We start from the raw sequence: 16,957 nt of genomic DNA, 5'->3' as shown, positions 1-16,957 counted from the left end.
AAGGGGAAGTAATGCTCATTTTATTCCATCTATTCTAGCAGTATAACCGATTAAAAAAAAACTATATTTTACTGAACACAATAAAATAATAATATTATAACTATTATCATTAATTAAAATTATAATAATATGTTCCGTGATAAACACAATATAAAATATAAATTCATTAATACTTTATAATATCAAATTTATTATAGTTATACCACATAAAATAGTAAATAGTATGGAATAGTTTTAATGTGATAATAATATCCAATAAACGTCTTTTAAAATAATAAACGTATAAAAACTTCCAAAGTTTTTAAGGTTAAGTTTAATTTAATACTTCTTGAATACGGAGTGGGCAAACTGTGTACGTTCATATAGGCGTTGAGAATACATCGAGTTTCGTGTGGGATACCGGTATGCCATGTGTGTAGAGGTAATTTTATTTCCATGTAAATTAATATTTATTGTATTTTGTGGGTACTGTTGAATATTAATTTTTATCTAAAAAAAAAAAAACAATTTATCTAAAAGCTAAAAAAGTAGTTCATACATAAGTATATAACATGACATATTAAATTTAATATTTTTTAGCGTGTTTATTACATATTATTATTATACAATTAAATTATTTGTCAAATTTTTTTTATAACAGTATGATTGTTACAGTATATGTGCTTAAACGCTCAGTGTACATAATAATATTAATATAAACATCTCATAGTGGTGTTTATAATGTCATCCCACACGCTATTAAATACCCATTCTAAGTCAAAAATCAATAGTCTACTAGTAAGTTATTATAGGAACATACATAAAATTTATTAACATGGTGTGAACATCGAGCTACAGCAGAATTCTAGAAAATAACAATTGAACGCTTATTGATAATAATTCAGTGAAACTTCCGAGGTATACAAGATAAATAATTCGTACTTTAGAAAAATCCCTTAAATAGAATTTAATAAATTTGGTTATAATTCTCAAAACAGAAAATCGCCATATGAAAGTTTCACTATTAATACTCTACTTATTTATGATTTTAAAAATTTAAATCAACATATAATATAATAACTATATCATATTTTTGTGGTTAAAAGACTTATAAATTCTGAGAATAGAAATATAATAAGGCCTGAGAAGTAAGAGAAACATTATTACAATATTTACAATAAATAGTATAAATAACATAATATCAAGTGATTCATTTATCAGAGAAAACTTCTTTTTTTTTTTAAACTATTAAGGTTTAGGGAAATATTTTATTAAATTTTCTACTTTTTTAAATGAAAATATACATTTTTAATTTCATATTCCATAGGAAAACATTATCAGGAGTATATCGATACATCAAATTCAAAATCAAATTTTGAATAAGTAGTTAATTGTTTAAAAGTACATAACTAAAGTTTAAGTGAATATTCCACTGTGGACTAATAATTTGTAGGACGCCCTTATGCCAACCACTTTGTTCATCGAAATTTTAAATACTCATTAAACTAATAAACTACTCGTTCAAAATGTTTTTAAATTTAAGTACTCCAAAAAATATTTTGCTTTGGAATAAACAAAATAAAAATATATATTGTAATTAAAAATTTTCTTTTAGAAAATCTATCATTGAATGCATAATAGCCAATAGGTATTTATTTAAATTCGATTTTAAAATGCGAAATCAAAATACATAACAGTTTATTGAGAACAACACACACTTTTTATTATTTTTTTTTTTTTTTGCTAAATAACTTGATAAAAGTTTTCGTTGATAGGTGGTGATCAACTAGCTGTTAAAATTACAAGAATCTATAATAAATTAAAAAGAAAATATAACCCAATATTTTACCATTATGTAAGTATATTGGTACGTACATGATAGTATACTATAACATTATGTTTCAGTCACCAGTATAGGAACTAGGAATGCCTTGGGATTTGTATAATGTAAAATCAATAATAATTTTCATTAAAAATATATCTGATCTGGTATATAAAATATTGGCCGGTGATAATAAATTTGGGTCACTTCATTTTCCATGCTGCAGCGACGATTAGAGTCTGCGCGTGTTACAGATGGAATACTGCGCAAGTACACACGTTTAACTGCATGACGTCGTCTCAGGTTTAAACAAATCGTCGTCACTCCTGAACTCTTTACCCTATATTCTACAGCCGTGATTTCGTTTATTATTTTCTTCGTTATAATCAATAGTCATAAAACTTTAATGATTTCCTCGTCCGACTTCTTAATTCATAGGTATCTGTAAATTTAAAATGTCATCATTTATAACCACCATTAACAACGTAACATAAATAATAATATAATTTTTAATACTTATTGTTACGAAACGTAGAGTGCAATCGTATAATACGATTAGATGATTAGAATCATTTAAAAAAATATTACTAACGTCTTTGTCACTATGATTTTAGTTTCACAAAAAATTATTCAGGTAAAACGGTATAAAGTATTATTAAAACATATAATCGTCACTAAACACGACGAAAGTAGATTGTAAATATTGGAATATAATACCTATATAGTATATAGGTACCTTAGATAAGAGATAAATATTTCGTATAACTTGACGGTTATAATATCGCAGTATATGACAGTGACAAACCGGATGAAAAATTCACGTATTATAATTATTTATTTTACTGGGGATTTAAAAAAAAAATAACATTATTATAACAAATTCATATTGTACACAAATGGTTACAATAAGATGGCGATGGCATATCAATAATAATTGGACATTAGGTAAACCAATAAAACGTTCGTGCAAAATAAATGTTAGTACCAACACGCCGTGTAATAGTACCTGTGTAAATTGGATGCGTATATACCACAAGTTTGCGGCCATATTTCGTTTCACGTTTTTTTTAGACATCACGAAATGTGTGTGTACATAATATATATACTTAATATTATATATAAATATATTAAGTATATTGTACGTCATATTTATTCGTACCTATGCGATTATTACATTTAAATTGTGTTTAATAATACGATATGTTGATGCATATATAGAAAACACGACTTGCGGCCATTTCGTCTTTTCGATCTCTGCTATGTCAATTAAAGAAATCTTTTTATGCTATCATCGTTCCGCCTGTATAAATATATAACATAATATCATTATAATAGAAGGGGCTATACGATTTAGATGTACAACAATTTTTCCTCTAAAGCGGTTTCGATACAATGATCTTTCGTCTCAGTATAACCTATAATTTGTACAACAGCCAACAGAGACTTAATTTTTTAACGTTTTTTAGTGATATTTAGTATTTATTTTTTATTATTTTTTTTTTTTTAAATCACAGACAACTTTAGATGAAGTTTAATATTATTAGTCTTTTAAATATAATATTATCGTAATATTCATAAAAATCAACGAACAACGAATATTTTTATCGATAAACGCGGCTTTTTTAATATTATTAATTACACGCGCGCTATTTATTGATATTGAATATTATACAAAGTTAACAGGAGAACGAATCGGCATTTTGCTTAATTTATATTTTTAAATCAGAAATACAATATTCGTATTACAGTTGTTTAACACAATATTATACACGTGTTGCTTACAGATATTAGACAATCAGAATAAATTATTATTTGTACGCATTTTAAAGGCGTAAAATGTTATCATTATTTTCACATATTATTTAGACGTCTTTTTATTACTTTTATTACAGTATTACAGCAGGAGTCGCGTGCGGTCAGTTATTTACGCGCGCGTGTACCTCTATAAAAGTCGAAATACGTCGCGCGCGTGATCGACATCATCATTGCGCCTGGTCGTTCACCACGATACGGCGCATGTGCTCTCTATCACTCCCCTGCATATTATACGTTCGCCGCAGCGGTGCCCGTTTGTTTCCGTAATTCCTCCGAGACGAGGCGTCCGACGTTCGCCTCGGAGCTCTCTCGGTTTGTTTGTTTATTTATTTTTTTATTTTTTTTTTTTTTTTACATTTTTTCCCCCGCCGCCAAAAAATAAGTTTAAATAATTTCAAGAAATAAATTAAAAATTTAAACGATTCAAAAACCGTTCGATCGCCATACAGGAAACAAAAATATTTCGACTATTGTTTTACGCTTGTGATATCATAACGTTAATATTAGTACTGATAACTTAATAAAATTATAGAAAATTTACCGCCGGCGCGCGGGCGTGTGTGAGTGTTTTTTTTTTTAAACGCGGCTTGCACAAAGAAGTATATACAGGTAAGTCGGCCGGGGTATATCGATAAATATATACCATACATGCGATAACTTCGTATAGTCGTCGTCCAACACCTACACACATACACATCGCGATGTGATGATGACGACAGTGAAACAAAAAGCGCCATTATAACTTTAAGTGAGTAACATATTAATAAATTATTACATACGAAATATAATAATATATGTATATATATATATATATATATATATCATGCGATTGTGGAATTAATACATTATATTAATGTATAACACTGCAAACAGCAATAATTATTACCTATAGGTACGTTTAAGTATTATTTACTATGCAATTCTAATGTGATTTTTTTATGCAAAAATTGATTCTATGATGTGTTTTCTCCTCGTCCACCCGCAATCGTATTTAATATGAATTTATTGTGCTGCGGCGGACTGCGAGCGACAGCTTTTCCGCGAAATACAATATCGTTATTATCTCTGGGGCTCGGTCGATATCGCGGTGTACGGACTGCTATAACTGCCACTGCACCAGACGATATTACCGTGTGCGATGATAAAAATACGATCGAATCGACGCGGATTTCCGGGTGCGCCCAATACGATTCTTCTTTTCCCGTAACGTAAACAATATTATCGTGAAGGTTTCGGTTCGATCGTGAAAATCCGCGGGCCGTGGGGTCGGTCGTATCGCGTGCGACGGTCTGTCGGCGGCGGAGTACGCCGAAAATGTGTAAGCGTCCGCATCCGCGTATGACGGCGATAATAACAATATACCTAATGATATAACGACCGTACTTAACGTGACGTTTTGTAAATTAAAAAATTATATACATTTTATTACGGTGTAACAAGTTATTATTACGTAAGCGTTTCGTGGGCTGTATTTTAGAACACACACCGGCAGCGGGGGGGTGGACGGGTCGTGGCGGGTTCGCGTGCGAAGGGATTTCCGTCGTATCGGTTGTGTGTGTGAGACGGCGGGCTAGAGGAAGGGATCAATACGTGCGAAGAGGGGGCTAGCGGCGGTGACGTCAAGTCACGCGCTTCCCGTGACGTCATGATACCCACGCCGCCATGACCCGGTCACCGGGATGAATAATGATCGGCGCAGACGGCGGCCGTTTTACCGAGCGCGCGGTGTATTACCGCGTATACCTCACCTACAGACGCTTCGGATGTCGGGTAATCGTGGTGGTCGTTCGCCGACGCTGTCGCTCGGCCGTTCGCCTTTGCACAGCGCACGTACCTACCGAATATATGGTAATAACGGTATCATCTCGCCGCGCGCGGTTGCAGACGTGGTGGTTCGGTGGCGAGCCGGGCCGGGGCCATGGACAGGGCCGACCGCCTAGCCCGGAGCTTGGAGTTGGAGAAGGCCTACGTGCACGACACTTACCAGGAGATGTACCATCCCACGCATAAGACCAAACCGTGGCCGAAGGTGACGCAGTTCCTGCACGACTTGGAGCCCGGATCACTCGTGTGCGACATCGGTGAGTGAGATATCATGATAATAATAGTACGATGCCGTCGATACCTAACCGACAAAATCAATCGCCGTGTGAATTGTGCAGCCAAACGTTTATTGTAGATGATAGACGTATAAACGTTGTAAGATGCACCGAAATTCCGGAGCACATATAGGTACATACGTGCAACGGTGGTTTTTTCTTCTCCGACCAGTTCCGTGCGTATGTGTAATTATATTGTTTCGAGCGAGATAATATTATATGATGACGATTTGGAGATATCAACGTTAAATTGTTTAAAATGTGCTGTTGTGTTTAAACGTGCACAGAACCATACCTATTTACACTTAGCAGCGTGCATGTTGCCTGTGCGTATCGAGTCAAAAAGTTATCGAAATGTTTCTCTGATATTGTGCTCTTTTGAATTCAAATTTTATTCCGCCTGAACATTCGACTGGAAAAATAGTCACGCTCGTATGACCTACAAACATCATACTATACTATATACCTAGTTTAAGATTAATAGGATTAATATTGTATAAGCCGGCCGGGTTTGTTTTAACGATAAATTTAATTAACTTCTGAGATTAAATTAACTAGAATACTATGCAAATCCTAACATTTAAAAGTTATAATGTATTCGTATATGGCGGTATACACATTATAGGATCACGTGAATTGCGAGACGTGATTTTGCTAAACTTATGGTGTCAAAAACATTAAATTTTAAAACAACGTGTCTTTTAACTTGAAGTTAAAATATATTAATTATATTTAATAAACGAGAAAATATGATTTATTGTTATATAGAATTAGTAAATTTGAGTTACGGAGTATATAATAAAAAAAAAAAACTGCGCCATATACCTGCACAGTAAACAGATGAAATTATCTTCTGCGACGGTGGTGACCCTGGGCCTTGGTTGAGGACTTGGAAGAACGGTGAATTTTCAATATCTTTGTATATAAGTATGTTTATACATTGAAATATACAAAATTTGAATATTCAATAAAAAAAAATTTGATTGTTTTAATACATTGTTAATAGATAAATTATTTTTTCTAATCTATTTTTAATCAATCTTAATAATTCATAAATTTCGTTATTTTTCATATCGGGCAACTATTCAAAATAACAAATTAATAATTATAAAATAATAATAAATACTAAAATAAATAATGGCACATGTAGTAATATAAATAATATAATATTGTATAATATAAAATCACAGTATGTTATAATCTTTTTGAATTGGTGAGTTGTATATGATACATTATCCAGTATTAAGTTACGTAAATGGCCTCTTGGTTTGTCAGCATATGATTTAGAGCAAATGTACATACAGCCTGGACACTCAAGCTGCAGGTGACTGGCGGATCATTTGCTGTTGGCTAGATAAGAGTGTCGCGTTGTCATCACTCATCATCCAATATTTCCTGTTACTTCGTGTTAACTTTACAGTATTCTACATCAGTTATTAGTTTGTTCAGATTTCCAGATCTACTATAGATTCCTATATCCAGCTAGTAAAGTTTTTCTTAGTTTAGATATAGGTCTTCTGAATTCGTTTCCACTTTTCATTTCTCTTGTATTGATTCACTTATTTAGCTTAATAGTTCTTTTTAAGAAAATATTACGTAACTTTAGCCAAAAATCGATGTTTAAGGATTTGAAGTCCATGCATAACAATGAAAGGTGTCTATTTTAATATTTGTTTTTTCCCAATCTGTTTGAACTAGGTAATCGTTTAATGTAAATTGGAGGTTACTGAATAGTATTGACAATTTTTAATTGCAGGGTTTTTTAAGCAAATTATTTTACACACTTAATTTATTATCATATCCAGTCCGTTTGTAAAAACTGAGTGATACATACTTCACTCGCATATTCCATCATAGAAAAACATAAAGATATAGCGCCAGTCGTTCTTTCAAAATATTTTATTGTTAATACTGATTCTACAAGTTTTCATAGTATACCATTCTTTACGTTTATTTTTAACTTTGTTTTTTGCAATGTTTCTTACACGTAAATAATATATTTCAACTAACACTTAAATATTCAGGATTTTAATTATTTTCAAATTCAATGCAATCCCGCCGGACATTAATTTTTACTTGGCTTCTCTAATTTTAAATAGAATGCTCATACTTCAGTTTTTATCGGGTTTAGTCGTTAATTATTTCTGTAGTCATCGCCTATCTTATTGATCGCATCACAGTTTAGATTTAACTTTTTCGAATTTATTTTCCTGTTCAATCATAGCATAGTTATTAGAGTTATTAAAGTGCTTTATGTTATGGTCATTAAATATTGGGCGATCGTTGCTTTATATATTAAATATTATAAGAGCTAAGACACTTTCTATGATAATTTATTTTTTTTAATGTAATTCCACAAAATATCGTTAGTTGTTGAGAAATGTTTCTAAAATGTTTACAAATCTGTAGCCATTTATCATCATATACAATTTTGAAAGCATTATGATTTATACTGTGGTTAACTGTATTAGGATGCATTAAGCTTCAGTTAAATCTTTTTTTTAATATTACTAGTACATAAATTCCTGGGATTAAAACCAGCTTCTTCTTTTATTAGTTTTTTTTTTTTATTTTGTGACTTGTATATAAAGTGGTTGAGATCATTTTGTTCATACAATTTTTATGTATAAAAGAACTAAGTTCCTTACTAGTAATTTTTTAGTCTGAACGCCTCTTTCCGTGGTTTTAATAGGGTGACTGTCTTAGTTTTTTTTTCATATTCTTAGTACTCTTTAGGTGTTTTTCAAATTTCACTACTAATTGCTAGTAAATAATGAAATAGTCATAGATAAAAAACTGTACCAAACAACTTAATATTAGTACATTCTATACACCTATTCTATAGATACGTACTAAATCGTTAAAATAAATTTGTAACCTAAAATTTTGAAATACCATATAAATATTACTTTGATATTAATTATTAATTATAATTTCAATTACTATACAATTCAATATTTTTCATTAATATCAAACTAATAAATAATAAATAAGTTGTAAATATTATTTTAATTTTTAGGTTGTGGTACAGGAAAATATTTATCGACCAACCCACATGTGTTCAAAGTAGGCGTTGATCGTTGCCTAAGGTTAACTGAAATAGCTAGAAGTCAAGACAGTGAAGTAAATATTGTACTTTTACACGTCTTATATACATTTAAAAAAAATGTATTGAATCGTTGTAATATTTAATTTCATTTAGAAACAATAAATTCTAAATACTAAATTGTTAATAAATTCAAATCTAGGTATTGGTGTGTGACAATCTAACCTTGCCATTCAAAGACTGTAGTTTAGATGCGGTATTATCTATAGCTGTTATTCATCATTTTTCAACAACAGAAAGACGTGTGTGTGCTTTACGAGAACTAGCTAGGGTACTTAGAATTGGTGGTCGTATAATAATTACAGTGTGGGCCATGGAACGACGCCATAGAAAAGTATTAAAAATTAATATTGTAATTTAGATTATTGCAAAAAATAATATTTAATCTTCGTAGTTTGAATCTCAAGATGTTCTAATGCCCTGGCACAAGCCCTGTAGAAATTTAGACAGTGAATCGACAGAATTTTCTACAACCACAACTACGTCTGATGAAGAATACATTAGCACGAGAAAAAAATCTAATTCCGATTCAACAACGTTAGTATTTAATTATTAATATTGTACATATTATAATAGGAACATAATATATTTAAATACTATTAATGCATAGGAGTATCCAAATGTGCTGTGAAAGAAAAAATAAGCGTAAGGAACAATCAAATTGGAGAAAAGGAATAACGAGTTCCCCGAGTAGTTCTAGTTTATCGAGTCCAGGGACTGAAACTTGCTATAGTTTTGTTCGTAAAGCAATACAGGTTAATTGTTATTATGATGATTTTAAAATATCATGTATGCGTTTAACATGGACTGGCTTTGTTACAGAAGCTTGCCGGTTCAACTAAGCGAGGTAAAGTAACATCAAAACCTTGGTTTGTTAGTTCTTGGTCATCACTTTATGGTACTGAATTACCGTCAGTGCTGCGTTCAGATCCTGAAGGATGTGAGACTTGCAACGAAGACGTACTAAATGTTCCCATAGAACTTAGACGAATGGAAGATACACCAGACTCAACAACACTATTCAATCGAACCTCTACGCACAAATCTAAGAGTTTAAGCGATATAAAAAACACTGCGGAAAAACGGATGGTAAGATCGAGGTCAAGTATACCGGAATTGGAAAAATCAATGCCATTAGCGCATTCAAAACCTAAATTAGTAAAACAAAAACAATCTTTATGTGATGAAGATGCAGAAGAAGATAGAGATAAAGCTACTGACATGAAAGATTTGGTTAATAAGTTACCTCAATTTGATGTTTGCAGTGGTTCAAAAAGATATAGATATAAAAGTAATGAAATTAAACAAAGATCCATGAATGAAGAACTTATGTCAGTGGAAAGGCTCAAGGAAAAAGAAATTGTACAAAAGAACATTCAAAGACAAGCATCATTAAACGAAGAGCTAATGTATAGCACACGTACATTAGAATCCATTAAAGATACATTACAATTGCTCAAAACAGGATTTACAAAAACATTTAAAAATCCATCCAGTCAGGTATCTGACAACATTAAAAGTGGACTTAGTAGAATGCTAGGGTATAAGGAAGGTTGTGAAGAAAAGGTTAGTGATGAAAAAAAAATAGAAATGCCAGTTCCCGCATTGGTGACAACAACGTGTTGTGACGGACGTAGAAGTTCCCGTGAAGATGGTTCTTCAGAAGATTCGTCTAAAGACAGTTTACAGAGTGATGCTAGTGTTGATTCTGAAGACAGTTTGAGTAGTTTAGCATCTGTTATCTTTGTAAATGCGACCGGTGGATCTGACAAGACATGTTCACCACCATTAGTCGAACAACAAGCACGAACAGCTCCGTGCACACCCACTGCTAAATCTCAAAGTCAATACAGGTCATCTTCACATCCAAATACGCCAAAAACAGCACCTATTCACCCATCTCATTTTAAATTACCAACTAGGTTCAACTCTCAAAATGGAAATGAACAATATCAGTTAAATTTATCAACAGAACAACAAGTAGATGATATTTTGAAGCCTATTAAATTATCACCAGTAAAAACAGCTATAGAAATGAAGCTTAAAAGAGAACAAGAAAAGGATCAAGAATTAGAACGTAGAGATCATGTTTGTGAAGGTGGAGATCATAATGCGCGGCCTAAAGAAAGAATTAGTGCAGAAAAGCTTAAACAAATTCAAGATCTTCTTTTAAATAATAAACCAGGTATATTCTTATCAAATACATTTTGATCATAATTAATTTATAAAAAAACTGTTGTTTTTTAGTAACTGGGCGTAATCGTCTACCAAAAGCAGATCGAACTTTTTCTGGTTTACGAGGTAGACACTTCATTAAAACAGTTGAAGAAACATTTCATCCAGAAATAGACGATATAGATAGTGATGTGGAATCGTCTTCCTCTGATTCTGTAAGCAGTGTTATAAGTGTAGTGGTGGACGACGAACGCAAAATTACAGGTAATTAATGTACATTAAAATATTTTCTTTATTTTTATGATAGTATTTTCATACTTATTTTTAAAACTATTGAAATCAGCACCCCAATTAAATATACTCCCATCTATTTCTAATGCTAATTCTTTTTTTCTGCTCATATTTTTGGTTATAAAATATTTCGCCATGCAATTATCTTCCTATCAGAGCCATACCTTTCTTAGCGTATTTTTAGTATCAGTGTCTATCATATAATTTTTCTCCATGCTGTTTTCTAGCGTGTAAGAAGTTTGATATGTAAATATTATACATAATTACTTAACCTTGAACATTTTTTTGTAGATATTGAGTTTGATAAACCTTTCGATGCAGAAACTTCTGCGAGACCTGAGGATGGAATTTTAATGGAATATAATAATTTAGAACAAGCTTGTTCTTCAGAATCTATAGTAATTAAAATAAATTTGAACAATAAAGAAGACCTTAGCCCTAAAGATGATTCTAGCTCGAATGAAGAGCCTAGTTTAAAAGAAAATTCCAGTCCAAAAGAAGATCCCAGTCCGAAAAAAGATCTCAGTCCGAAAGAAGATCCCAGTCCGAAAGAAGATCTCAGTCCGAAAGAAGATCCCAGTCCGAAAGAAGATCCCAGTCCAAAAAAAGATCCCAGTCCAAAAAAATATCCCAGTCCGAAAGAAGACTTCAGTCCGAAAGAAGATTCCAGTCCGAAAGAAAATCCTAGTCCGAAAGAAGATCCCAGTCCGAAAAAAGACCCAAGTCCGAAAGAAAATCTCAGTCCAAAAAAAGATCACAACCTAAAAGAAGGTCCTATTCCAAATGAAGACCATAACCTTAAAGAAGATCAACCAAATCATACTAACCGATGGAGTCTGCAAGAACATCCAAACAAAGGGACGGCAGTTCGAAATAGTCCAAGTCTCGGTTCGATTCAAAAACATAAAAAGGCCAGTAAGTGTTCTAAGGACGAGCTTTCAGATTTGCCAGAAACGTGGGACGAGGAATGTCAAAAACATCTCGTGGACTTCGCTGAAAGGTAAGTTTTTATGGTTTTTTACTATTCTATAATATATTAAAGTAATTGCTTAAAACACAAACAATTTTTTTATGTTAAAAATAAAAGATTAAACAAAGAACTGCGGGCTGCAATAGGCATGGAGCCAACAGAAGATCCAAAGAAGGTATGTGATGATGTAGTAGACAAACCTGAAAAGGTTGAGCTAATGCAGTATCTGCACCAGCTGATGCGACCCGATGAAATATTATCGGACCCGTCGTCTTCCGACGGACAGCTAGAGGACGAACAATTGGACTACCATCGGATTGAAATACTAGCCGGGTCCGAGGCACCTCGCCGGCCCAGCATTTCCGTCGAAACACAAGACTCTGTGGACAAGGTCTTACGAAGCCGGGAGGGGTTCCGATCGCGGCTGTATCGTAAGTCAGTTGAATCAGCCGAAGACCGGCACGCGTCTTTAGAATTGGAATGCGACTCAAGACGCGACACGGTTTCCAGCAGCCAGGTATCGCTTCTCCGACCTGGTAACTCACTTGAATCTAATGACACTGCAGACACGCACACCACTACGCAAAGTACGACTTCGCTAACATCCTGGAGTGACTGTAGTAAGGACACGAGGTTCGCGGATCGGAGACAAGCGCGATGCGATGGCCGATCGTCATCGGAAGAGACAGATCCTAGAAGGGCCGCCGTCCTGGTCCGTCAACACGCAGCTGTTGAAATCCAAGAAACATCTAAGAGCGACGACATTAGCAGCTTATCCACTTCACAAGAATCTCTGTCTGAACACGGTGGCGGATCTATAACGTTCCACAGGTACTATCATGTATTTAGGGAAGGTGAACTCGACCAACTGATCGAGAAACATGCCGATAATTTACATATAATTTCTTCATATTACGACCAATCGAATTGGTGCGTTATCGCCGAAAAGGTACAAGTTTGGACTATTTAGTGATACATTAGAAAAAAATAAATATTTTAAGACTTTGGTTTTTAGAATAATTTTAAAACCATATAGGTGGATATTTAAACATCAAACCTATTTGGTTTTAGAACATGTAAGTCCAACTATAATTGTTCAATATTATTGTAGATTTATGTCAGTAGCATAGCTACCAAAAAGGCGACTAAGGTTATTAATAAGGTCGTCTTATGGGGCGTAAACATTTGTTGAAGGTAATAATTTTTATCAATTATGGTGCGAAAAAAATATTTTGCCCATGTGCGCTTTTATGTGTAACTATACCACTAATGTAATACATATAATATATATATATTGTTTTTTGATGAAAATTGTACGAAGATACATTTTTCATTTGATATTGTAAAGTTTTTAGCTCATTATTTACATATAATATATTATAATAATTAATTTTCAATATCCAACTATAATATCCCTATAACTACGTTACCTGCATAAATTGTTTAGCTTTATTTAAATAGATATTATTATACCTAGTTTCCATGTTAAAAATTAAATATACAATGTGCAAATAAAATGTTTATTTGGGCCTATATTGCAGATAAATTTAAAACAATTTTTCTAAGCCACTATTGCTTAACTATAACTATAATTATAATAGCAGTCTTATACTTGACCATTTTCGGAGGATATGAGGACATAGTATCCTCTCCGTCAATCGATTATGAGTCGTGGGCATTTATTGTAACATTATTATGGTTATTATGATTTTGTTTTTTTTAATTCGTCATAAGTGTTAGTGTTTATTGTCTATTATAACACCCTCTTAAAATAGTTGATATTCCGCTACTACAGTTAATTCTGGATGTATACCTAACAAGTAAACACTGTTACATTTTTTGTCTTTTCACTATTACAATCTTATATAACGCATAGTTTTATTACCTAGTATATACTTCCTAATAAATATATAGACAGACAAACAATTTACTTAATAGTTATTCAAACCATTTTTTTTACCATTAATTAGAAAAAATTGAAATTAAAATAAGTGCCTGTTTTAAATTTTTCTCAATTTTAAAATATATAATCAAATCATTACACATAAATAAGAATTAATAATGCCAATTTTATTTAAAAATATAAATTATTATATAGTACCTAATAATATAAAAGATCATATCATAAATCAAATTATGACAGAAAACAAGATAATACGAATAAAACATTTGTACTGAGCGTATATTTATTTATATTAAATCTATCAATAGATTAAAGTATTAAATAAAAATATTTCTAAATACTTTAAAACAATTATAAAATGTTTTAAATTTAATTTAATAATGTTTCTATTTTTTCATCTAATCACCCAAAAAAATTGAGTACATTGTACCCAAAAAATGTTCGACATCTCTATGTACCTACCTAATATTTATTAGGTATCTTAAAGTATAATACTTATAATAATTTAATTTAAAATAAAATATAAAATAAACACTACAAACACCATATTTTTAAAATTTACTACTCCAGCACCACTTTCTATGAAATTAATTTCTTATAACAATCAACATTGTATACACATACAAATAAATTTAATTAAGTATTTAATTAATATTGTCAAAGTTTAATTGCACTTATTAAACATTAAAAATGAATTAATTATTTATAATTTAATTCTTTGACAAATGACTGACAACAACGGTGTTATTAATTTATTGTTATTATCGTTATATTTTTATTGTCAATAAAACGGCCTAAATCATATTAATAATATCCATAATCTACATGTTAAACATTTTAATTTTATATCTGTCTTCCAGCTATAAAAATATTCATTTTATTCATATAGTGACAGTTATTATCTAAATAGTTAACGTACAAAAAAATATGCAAAACAAATTTGATCGTTTTACATATTTTATGCCTATAACATAGTTTGAGTTATGTTATTGTGAATTGAATACCGGGCTCTTTGATTCAGACTTATACTGCCATTAATTTATAGTTGTTACTAGGTGTAAGATATAAATTTATATTGTGACTAATAATTATTATGATATTATATTAAATATAAATATATTAATGTAAGAATATAGGTGTAGTAGATACAGGATGTATTAGACCTTCAAGGATTTAAAAAACAACAGTTAATTATCTAGCTGAATGTATAGTTTAAACATTGTACTTGAATTATTACAAGTTAAAAGTACATGGTATAAATGTTTGAATTTTTTCGAACATAAACTTATTCTCAAAACATTTCTTTATTAATTGTTTATCTACTGTGATTATGACTTAGGATTATTAATTTAATATATTTATTATTATTATTATTATTATTAATATCTATATGTGAACGAATTTATACCTTTGGACTGCATTTTAACTTTAAATCTATTGTAATATTGAATCATGTTTTTAATTTACAATAAACTAAAAGATAAAACGTATAGTGTCTGCATTATTTTCCTTTTGATTGTATTCTTAGTTATTTATTTATATTAAATTAATAAATTATTAATAATCAATGTATTTAATCTAATATTTTATTTGAAATTTTATTAGTGCTATATAATGTTTTTAGTATAGTTCGCTCAAAATGGATATCAGGTATATGAATTGAAATAATTTTAAAAACTTAAGTCAAACATTTGATGGAGAAATATTAATACACGTCTTTATAATCAACTATTTCTCTATATTATTAATTATCTTTATATTATTTCAAGATATATTATCATTGCCGATGACTACTTTGTTACAGAATATTGAGTGTTGAGTTGTGATTATTATTATTTATTCGTCATTTTTTGGCGTGTCATTTACATCGTCATTACTTGATATTTCTAATAACGAATGATAACGATACAAAAATAATATTATTATCATTGCAAATGAATAATAATAATCAAATTCAGTGAAACCTCTATATATTGGACAGCCATGAGGAATTAAAAACTTCCACTATAGGTAGTTGTCTACTATTGAGAAAACATCTAAATAGTGGACATTTGCGAGAAATTACTAAATGTCCACTATAGGGAGACATTATAGACTAAAGAAAATTGATTATACATATCTATATATATATATATATATAAATTGAAATTAGTTTATATTAAAATATTAATTTATTATTTAATATTTATTATATATATATATAATATTTATGTAGTAAAAAGTGGGTATAAAAATGTTTATAACAATTTTAACGTAGGTACATTAAATATCTATATTATTTATAATGCCTAAATAATTATTAAAATATATAATGTACCTACTCAAATTTTTAGTCAGGCCTAACTGGTCTGACCCGCAGTTTCGCCTATGAATATAACTAAAGTTCATTTAAATATGCATTAATACTAATACTGTTTAAAAAAAAATGCAGACATAATATTATCATTATTATACAATTGGTTTAAATCTATGGATTTCATTAGTTTTTAAAAGATTATTACTTTTAACTAACGATTTTTAATTTTTAATAAAATCTCATCTTTGATTAATTTATTTTTAAAACAAATGACTAGTTTTCCATTATCATGTTTTGGATTCATTTGGAAGACATTAGTAATTTCATCCACCAGGCAATTGCCATTTAAAATAGGTTATACTTCTTTTATAATATCAGCTTGATTTTCATCTTTCGTCATAGAAATTCCAATTATCGTAATATAATTACCCTACAATTTTTATTCAATTTAATTATTTTCAAATTTTAATACATCTAACTGTTTTTCAAGGATCAATTAAA

General features: G+C 30.6%; 1 protein-coding gene across 3 annotated transcripts; it reads left to right on the top strand.

Moving 5' to 3' along the window:
• Positions 1 to 3,895: 3,895 nt before the first annotated feature.
• LOC112602945 (neurofilament heavy polypeptide) lies at positions 3,896 to 13,596 on the top strand. Of its 3 annotated transcripts, XM_025351319.1 has the most exons (11): positions 3,896 to 4,364; positions 5,501 to 5,697; positions 8,735 to 8,838; positions 8,964 to 9,155; positions 9,216 to 9,358; positions 9,432 to 9,576; positions 9,644 to 11,006; positions 11,069 to 11,260; positions 11,579 to 11,788; positions 11,825 to 12,287; positions 12,375 to 13,596. In XM_025351319.1, exons 2-11 carry the CDS (start codon positions 5,535 to 5,537, stop codon positions 13,225 to 13,227), a joined length of 3,828 nt encoding a protein of 1,275 aa, XP_025207104.1. In that variant the 5' UTR covers positions 3,896 to 4,364; positions 5,501 to 5,534; the 3' UTR covers positions 13,228 to 13,596. The 3 variants fall into 3 exon arrangements, with proteins under 3 accessions (XP_025207104.1, XP_025207103.1, XP_025207102.1); XM_025351318.1 differs by having other exon boundaries at positions 9,647 to 11,006; positions 11,579 to 12,287; XM_025351317.1 differs by having other exon boundaries at positions 11,579 to 12,287.
• The last annotated feature ends 3,361 nt before the right edge of the window (positions 13,597 to 16,957 follow it).

Source organism: Melanaphis sacchari, unplaced genomic scaffold (assembly GCF_002803265.2).
Source record: "Melanaphis sacchari strain LSU unplaced genomic scaffold, SCAv2.0 Contig92_pilon_pilon, whole genome shotgun sequence".
Classification (NCBI taxonomy): Eukaryota; Metazoa; Arthropoda; class Insecta; order Hemiptera; family Aphididae; genus Melanaphis; species Melanaphis sacchari.
The sequence above is the reverse complement of the archived record's forward strand: the minus strand, read 5'-3'. Positions and strand labels throughout refer to the sequence as shown.